General features: G+C 36.9%; 1 protein-coding gene across 1 annotated transcript; it reads right to left on the bottom strand.

Annotated features, from left to right (window-relative positions):
* Nucleotides 1-8,562: 8,562 nt before the first annotated feature.
* Nucleotides 8,563-9,015, bottom strand: LOC136042361 (craniofacial development protein 2-like). The gene has a single exon (XM_065727328.1). The coding sequence runs from the start codon at nucleotides 9,013-9,015 to the stop codon at nucleotides 8,563-8,565; it is 453 nt and encodes a 150-aa protein (XP_065583400.1).
* Nucleotides 9,016-9,289: the final 274 nt, after the last annotated feature.

Below are 9,289 nucleotides of genomic sequence, written 5' to 3'. Positions count from 1 at the left end.
AAGTAGGGTCTTCAAGAGCTAACTCTTGGAAGTAGAGTTGCAAAGGACTCCACTGTTCGAGAATCCTTTCAACATACAATTTAAGTGAAAGCCAACGTGTCTGCCCTGGCGAGAGCATTTAATGGATATATGTGTCCGTGAATCTTTGGAAGGCAACGAAGTCGCTTTTTCTCTTAGCACTCATATTGAAATGGGCATACATGGTACAACACAAATCTTGTAACCCCTTTGGTAGCTTCTTACTGGCATAATATGCTATTAGATGTATTATATGGCTGCTACACTTCGCAAAGGTGATCCAAGGATACTGAGTCTTGATCTTACTGACAACAGAATGTTCGTAGCCAAACATGGTATTCCAGTTATCCGAACATTAGCCGATCCGGTTCTCGAGTGGTATCTTTCTTTCTTTGATAGCTTCCTCGACAAGTTCAAAGACTGTCTCTGCTCTTGAATCAAGAAATTCGATCATATCCAGCAGGTCAAATTCTATTTCAATTTCTGAGTTGCAAAATATGACGGCAACAGCAAGTTGTCTTAAAACGCTGACATCAGTTGTCTCATCGATAATGGCTGTGAACTGAGTTGACTCGAGTTTTTTGCAAAGTGTCTCATTAAGATAAGGTCTAGCCCTTAACGAACAATGTTAGCTGCTTTCTGTTTCCCAGGAGCAACCTTAACAGCTAAAAACTCATTTGACAGGCTTTTCACAAGTAGCACTAGCTTTTCTATCAGGGAGAAAGCCAAAGGTGGCAACCAGCTTGGTTTCCGTAGTCTCAACGTCTCTACGATCAACTGCAAACACATAATTGATGAGAACAAGGGTTTTTTTCATAGAGTCTATACTCCTCAATAGTTCCTGATGCTCTTCAGATTTTGCATATTTACCGAGCTTAGTTTTTCCACAAATAAACCTCTTTTTACAGTACGTACAAAATTCCTTTTCATCACTGGATTTATCCCTTGCAATCCAAGTTGAAAACTCAGGCATTCTCAGCCAACTAGACTGAAACTTGGACCTCATCGGGCATACTTTTTCTTAGCTGACGTTGATTCTCTTCTTTTTCTTCTATCTTCTTCGCTATCTATTTCCGTGGTACTAGCTGCATCTTCACTATCGTTAGCATCGGAATCAGTGTTAATTATATATGAAAACATGGCAGCTATACTTTATATCTAGATAAAATTTGCTACTAACGAGTGTGGAGTGTCCTTTGACAGTTACAATGACACAGGAGGAAAAAAAGCTACATTGGCCAATAAGAAGTATATATGGTCGAAGTTGAACTTCCATTAAGGCTCAGCCCCATTGTAAGAGACAAATCCACAATGAATTTTTAGAAGTAGGTCTAGTCAGTATAATTACCAAACAACTGTGGAGTTCATTAAAATGTAAAAATAACGACGAGAGTAAATTATGCTTAGAAACTATTAACATAAAATGTGTAGAATCTTCTTCTTTGTTCTTCCCCTGAAGAATATCCAATTTTTTTAACCAAAATCTATTCAGTACTAATAGAAAAAAATCACACTGAAAGATCCTATACTATTTTGATGACAAAGACATTAAATAATTTGACTCATTTGCGAAAGGGGTAGGCCCATTTTGATAGTCCCATTTGCTCCAAGCTACTGAAATTTTCACAGGTGATACTTCACCTAGCCATGCTCCAAAGAAAAAAATATTCTAGCCTGTATTTATTTTATTATTCTAACAGCTGATCAGACCAGATTATAACTAGACCCTACAGCCTAGTCATCTCTGTTATAGATTAATGTAGCAAACTTCTTCAACTGAAAAATTAAATAAAAATAAAACACTAGATTCTAGCTCTGTGTTTAACTACCTTGATTACACTGGCAAAGAGTGTCCTTAAGATCGAGTGGCGGACCCAAAGGGGAGGGGAAGGGGGCGGTTGCCCCCCTCCTAGACACCTTTATTTAATGGGTTTGTATCTTGGCTAGAATTTTTTTCAGTACGTAGAGCGACCGAATCTTTTATTGCATTCGTTTAACAACTCGAATATTAAAAAAGATTTCGATTTCTTTTTACTTTGTCAAAGCAAGTTGAAGCGAAATCCAGTGCTTCCACTTATTTATCTTTAAAATCTTGCCAGGAATCTATGGCATCCTGAAAAATCCTGCTCAAGAAGTCCGAAAATTAAGTCGAAACTTTACCTTTATAGAACTTTGATAACTCTTTTGTGCGACTAAAGTGTTTGAAAGAATACACTTCCTTCTTTTTTACCAGGAAATTACCCATGAAAATTGGAAATTTTCATGAATCCAAACATCAGTTCATGATACTGTCCACTTTATGAAATGCAACAAATAGACTAATAGTTGGGAGTGCATAGAAAATAGCTTCTAGGCCTCATATGATTTGTAAGCCGTACTTTTAATAAGCACTATACAGATGAAAACAAAATTGGTACGACCTTTCTCTCTTATACAACCTTGACACAAAGCATAGCTCAAAATAAAATAAAAGTAAGCATCGTTGTACTTTGTTTTTGTTTACCGTCCTCCCACTATAGCTCGGCTGTCCTCCGACAAAACTTAGTATCTACACAAAAAATCAAATTTGAGTTAGGAGTGGAACCCACCTAATCAGACCACGAGGAATCCAATAATGAACTTGGAATATTTATTCAAGGCTTAGTTTCATAGATCTCACCTAGTATCTACACAAGGTCTCAGCTTTATTTCCGGGCTTTACCTATTGTTTGGGCCAGAACAAGAACTGGGTTTTATTCACAGCCCTTGTAGAAATAGTGAACAAAGTTTTTGGGCCGGACCCTATTATCCTGAGATACCTTACAAAGGGACATAGCCATAATGCAGTAGAAGGATTTCACAGGAACTTCAAGGTAAATATGAAAAAAATGGGAGATACATGACTTTGGTGATCTTCTAACTTGTGTTAATGGATCCAGGAAAGGAGTTAATACCATCACTATGGACAATTCTTTCAGGAATTGGACTTCAAAGAAGAGAGCCTGCACAAAAAAGGTGAAGTTGCCTCACCTGAATCCTATTGTTGATCCAACCCATGAGTATTATGGCACTAATACTCACTTTTGTCATTCTTTACTCAATAATCATTAAAATTACTCATTTGATAATCATCATAATGTGAGTTAAGTTAATAAACTGCTCCAGGTTTGTTGTTCATTTGCAATAAATTTGAAGTAAACACAAATTAAATTTCGATTTCAACCGGGAACACATTCCTAGTCAGATTTATGTTTTCTATTATCTTTCTTTTTTTTCTCCACTGATTCGCTTGATTTTAAGGAATGTACAGAATTTGTAATAGTCACCATCTGCCTTTTTTTCGTAGCATTGGATATTATGACAGGAATGTTAAGAGAGGCAGGCAATTGCATAGAAAGCGTTATTAAAGTTAAACTGAAAAGTTTCTGACTCGAACATTGAAGCAATTTTGATCTATTTTTACTCGTAGTGACAACGAGAGAAACATCGAATTTGCCCACATGGTTCAGCACAAACGTGATCGCTTACAAAGCCGATGAGCCAGCCATGAGAGATGTCCATGAGAAGTCCCGTGTCCTGTTCACAACTTTTAATCATTGATCGTGGGGTAGATGGCGTATCACCTCTGTTGCATGAACTCACATTTCAAGCCATGGCATATGATTTGCTTCCAATTGAGAATAATGTCTACAAGTTTGTTTTTAATTTGTTTTATATTCTTTTATTTTATTTTTTACTTTTTTTTTTAATCTCCTCTTTCTAATCTATTGAATCTGTAATGTGCCGCTAAGCATTACTTCTCTAGCTTCTTAATGAGAAAATTTTTCGCTCAGAAAATGTGAACATGATTCTTTGAGACTTTTTCTAATATTTCCGAACAGGGCTGCGGAGTTGGTTATAAGTCAGTGCCGAATTCAACTCCAACTGTGACTCCAGACATTTTCAATATACTGACTCCAACTTCGACTCCATTCAGCAAAAATTTGCTTAAACTCCGAATCCACAGCCTTGTTTCGGAAGAAGAGGAGCAGTTCTCCTCCCGGAACATCTGTTTTGTTTCCTCGACTATTTTTTTTGGTCGAATACAACCTTATTCTTGCTTTTCTTTTCTTTTGTTTTTTATCCTTTGTTTTCTTTTCTTTCTTTTCTTTTTCATTATTTATTATACCGGAGCTCTAATGTGCCGGATGTAACGTGACAAAACGAAAAAGAGGCTTGAACTCACTTGACGGACCGTAATTTATTTGTCAGAGGTAGTTGGGTCAGTTTAAAGGAACCTTGCTAAGATAATCCCTTGATCCATTGATAATCCTTGACTATTAATTAAGTCGCATTTCATCCAAATTCTGCTAATGCAAACCTTACAGCATTTATAATCAAGGCAAACCCTTATTGGGAAGACGAAAAGAAGGCTGGCAAATATGGAGCAGTCCATATTATTGACCTACGGATAAAGTTAACATGGGAATTGATGCCATTTATCATGCTCCTTCTGAATATAGTAATTGCTTTTGTCGCAAATTTCAATTCGAGTTCTTTTGGAACCCTTGAAAATGAAATTAAAAACAGTTTTTTTAATTTATAAGAAAATAACCCCCTGGTTTATTTCGCAGTCAACCTGCTGCATCTTTTAAAGCATCTTTCAGGAGGAGGCGACTACGAGTTGTTTTCCCTCCCCAAAAATCTTGAAACTTTAGATTTTTTGTATTAGTTTCTACATTTCATTCAAGAATAATATAATATGCACTGGGCAACCCAAGGAATATATACAAAAGTAGTGATTACATACATTATATAAAAGTATGTATTACATACATACATATATAAAAGTAGTGATTACAGACGCATTAAAAGCAAAACCAAATAAACTTCCATTTGTGACGTTTGTACCTCACCTCCATTGCATTCAATCCAAAATTTCCCATCATAGCAACTGTTTTTTGTACTCACAAAAAAAGTTTATGTAATCACAAAAGTGATTACTTTATAGCTTATGCAACATAGATAAGTAATATTGGTTTTAATGAAACTGGTGCCTATAGTTGCATAAGAATATGAGAAAATTGAGCAGCGCTGTCATTTAGTTCTTCTCAAAAATCAACCCAAAGGGTAATATCCTAGGGCTGTGAGACGCCCCGTCCCAGTTTCCTTCCTCTCCTGTTATAACTTGAAGCCTTTTGAGAAAATGAAGATAAAAAAAGAGGACATAAAAGTGATATCCAAGCAAGAAAAGATTTCATTGTTGTTAAAGGTTGGGCGGGGGACCTAACTCTCTTGAACAGAGTTTTCAATAACGCTGATTTTCGTTTCGATCTGACACCATTCCCTTAGTCTTCAGAGTAAATATATAAATAATTATTTAAATAATCAAATGGAAAAAACAGGTTTCTATTTCAAATGAAAGTAAGGAGCAACACTAAAACTTAAAACGAACATATATTATTCTGTATATGAGGGGGACTGTCCCCACTTCGATCCTTCCCTTTTTAATCTGAAGTTCAACATGTTGTCCCGATTCTTCAAGAACCACTGCTTAATCACAAGGACTGTGGAATTGAAATAAGAAGCTGTTTTAAAGTTGTAATAACTTTAGCTAAAAGAGCAAGGTTTCGAAGAGTGGGAAGCCCTCCCTCACGGACGGATTAATTATGTTCGTTTTAAGTTTTATTGTTTCTCCTTATTTTCATTTGAAATAAAAACCTGTTTTTATTTTAATTTCTCAGCGTTTTTGAATCATCCCAGGAAATCCCCCTACGCGGAACATAAATTCTGCCCGGAAAATTTCCTGGCTATAGAAAACTCTCCCAGCCGAAAATCCTTAATACCCCCATATATATTTCTCCCAAGAAAATTTCTATATGCTTCCCAATGACAACATAGCTTACAGTCCTTTCCCCAGGGCCTTTGGGGGATTATGTGCCCAGTTATATGCCCCGAGGCATATACATTGGACCTTTTAACTATACAGAACCAAATAGCCGTCTAAAATTTTTTATCGGATGTCTTCAGAAATTAAAAGAGCGCAAGAAGAGGGCCAGTTGCCAACCAGTCTTTTTGGTCACTAAAAAAGGGCAATAGAATTTTTAATTTTTGTTTGAATGAACCTACTTCCAAAACTCTAGGACCATTTGTTTGGTATCATCACCGCTGGAAAAAAAACAACAAAAAAACAGTAAACAAACATACTTGCATTTGTAATGTGTCGTCTGGCAAAAAAAAACAAACAAAGTTCCACATTTTTGTAGATAGGAGCTTGAAACCTCTACAGAAAGTTTCTCTGATATGCAGAATCTGAAGATGAGGTTTAAGATCACTTGACCTTTTCAGGGTGTTTCCTCTTTTTAGAAAAATAAGTATAATTTTCTCAGGCTCGTTGCTTTAGGTGGACAATATCATCTTTCGTGAATTTTATATATTTTAAATCGTTATTAAAATCCGTTTTTTGTGGCACTTGGTATTGACCAAGTGACATATAGCAATCGCAAATTCTGTCGGTCCCGGTTTTGCTACTTTAGGCTCTTCGAGGTAAGTTAGGACGATGAAAATTGGCAGGCGCATCAGGGACCGAGGCAAACTAAATTAGAAATAGCCGTTTTCCCGATTTGACCATCTTGGGGGGAGGGGGGGTTGGATAATTTAAAAAATAGAAAAAATGAAGTATTTTTAACTTACGAACAGGTTATGGGATCTTAATAAAATTTGATGTTTGGAATGGTATCGTGTCTCAGAGCTCTTATTTTAAATCCCGACCAGATCTGATGACGTAGGAGGAGTTGGAGGGTGGGAACCTAAAATCTTGGAAAACGCTTAGAGTGGAGGGATCGGGATGAAATTTGGTGGAAAAAATAAACTGAAGTCTTAGATATGTGATTGACATAACTGGAATGGATCTGCTCTTTTTTGGGGAGTTGGGGGGGGGCTAGGGTTAATTCTGAAAATTAGGAAAAATGAGGTATTTTTAACTTACGAAGGAGTGATCATATCTTAATGAAATTTCATATTTAGAAGGACCTTGTAGCTTAGATATCCTGTTTTAAATTCCGACTGGATTCAGTGTCATTGGGGGGAGGGGGAATCGGAAATCTTGGAAAACGCTTAAAGCGGAGAGATGAGGATGAAACTTGGTGGGAAGAATAAACGCAAGTCCAAGATCTTTACTGAAATAACCGGAACGAATCTGCTCTCTTTGGTGGGGCTCGGGGGGGGGGGGGGTAATTATGAAAAATTTGAAAAAAGAGGTATTTGTAACTTACGAATGGGTGATCAGATCTTAATGAAAATTTGATATTTAGAAGGATCTTGTGCTTTAGAATTCTAATTTTAAATCCCAACCAGATCCAGTGACATCGGAGGGGGGCTAGAGGGGTAAACCGGAATTCTTGGAAAACGTGAAAATCGAGGTATCTTACGAATGGTGATCGGATCTTAATGAAACTTGATATATAGATGAATCTTATGTGTCAGATCCGGGGACATAGAGGATTGGAGGGGGGAGATTAGAGTGGAGATATCGCGATGAAACTTGATGGGAAGAATAAGCACAAGTTATAGATACGTTATTGGCATAATTGGAACGGATCCGTTCTCTTTGGGGGAGCTGGGGGTTGTTAATTTGGAAAAACTAGAAAAATTGAGGTATTTTTAATTTAACAACGGATGACTGGATCTTAATGACATTATAAATTTAGAAGGAGCTCATTTCTCAGAGCGCTTATTTCAAATTCCGACCAGATCTGTTGATATTGGGGGAGTTTTAGGGGGTAAGCGGAAATCTTGGAAAACGCTTATAAAATGTCGTAGATTCGTGATTGACTTAACCGGATTGGATCTGCTCTCTTTGGGAGAGTTAAGGGTTGGGGCAAAGTGCTTTGACGGATTTGGTGCTTCTGAACGTGCTAGGACGGTGAAAATTGGTAGGTGTGTCAGGAAGCTGCACAAATTGACTTGACAAGTCGCTCTCCACGAAGTCATTGTCACGAAGTCTTGACAAAGTCATTCTCAAAATATTTCACCTATATTACTTTAACTTTTTCCTTACCACTAATTGTGGCCCCATTTCTATCGTTAACTGTGATTAGTCTGGACTGGCTATTCCCTTTCAATTTATTAATATTCCACTATAATATTTTATTATTATGCCGTCTAGCCGCATCTTCCAGATCCCCAGCAATTTCATCCATGGCCCCCACTTCACACCTCCTTAGTTCATATTTTAATGCTTTCTCCACTTTCTTTACATTCCTTTTGTTTTCATATGACCTATCACTCAGATAATTCTTGTACAAACTCGTTCTACTCTCTATTAAACCTAAAGCTTTTCACTAATATTCCTAGTTGCAGTCTTAGCACTCTTCCCTAAAACACCATCAGCAACTTCACAAATTGTTTTTCTGAAATTATTCCATCCATCTTCTACATTGTCAAATTTGAAACTCTCAAGTTTAGTATTCAACTGTTCCTGGAAGTTTTTCCTCAAATTTTCATCCTGGAGTCTACCAACATCATAACTTTCCGGGAGGTAGTTACCCTTCCGAAATTTCAGCTTTAAATTAACCTTATACACTACTAGATAATGATCTTTTTAACATCAATAACAGCACTCCTATACACCCTAGTATCTTTTATTGATCCTGCTAGTCTTCTGTTCACAATAACATAATCAACAAGGTTTGCTGTCTTACCATCACGTGAATACCATGTCAAATTACGGGCCATTGTGTGACCAAACACCGTATTGGTTATAACTAGGTTGTTACACCTACAAAATTGCAAAAGTCTAAAGCCATTACTGTTTTCTTTTCCTGCACCAAATTTACCTAGGCTAGGATACCATCTATCCCTATTTCTACCAACCTGGACATTAAAATCTACCAGCAAAAACACCATATTTCTACCTGGTACCCGGTCTATTTGCTCCTGTACCTGTAAATAAAATTCATCTGAGTCGTTAGTACCTCCATCAGTTGGTTCAACAGTGGCATATACTACTATAACTGATACCCTGAACTTTTTAGTCATAAAATGAGTAATTAGTATTCTATTATTAATACCTCCCCAGCCTAAACAAGACTTAGCAGCTTCCTTATTAATCATGAGCCCTACTCCCTGTCTATGTACCCCATCCTTCCTGCCTGAATAAACAAATTCTATGTCACCTAATTTTATGCTTCCTACCCCTGGAATATGAGTTTCTGAAACTCCTATAAATCCAGTTCAAACCGTCTGGATTCGTCAGTCAAAATATCGATACAATAGTCATTTTTTAACGTCGTAACATTCCAGGTTCTAATTT

Source organism: Artemia franciscana, unplaced genomic scaffold, assembly GCF_032884065.1.
Source record: "Artemia franciscana unplaced genomic scaffold, ASM3288406v1 Scaffold_1174, whole genome shotgun sequence".
Classification (NCBI taxonomy): domain Eukaryota; kingdom Metazoa; phylum Arthropoda; class Branchiopoda; order Anostraca; family Artemiidae; genus Artemia; species Artemia franciscana.
The sequence above is the reverse complement of the archived record's forward strand: the minus strand, read 5'-3'. Positions and strand labels throughout refer to the sequence as shown.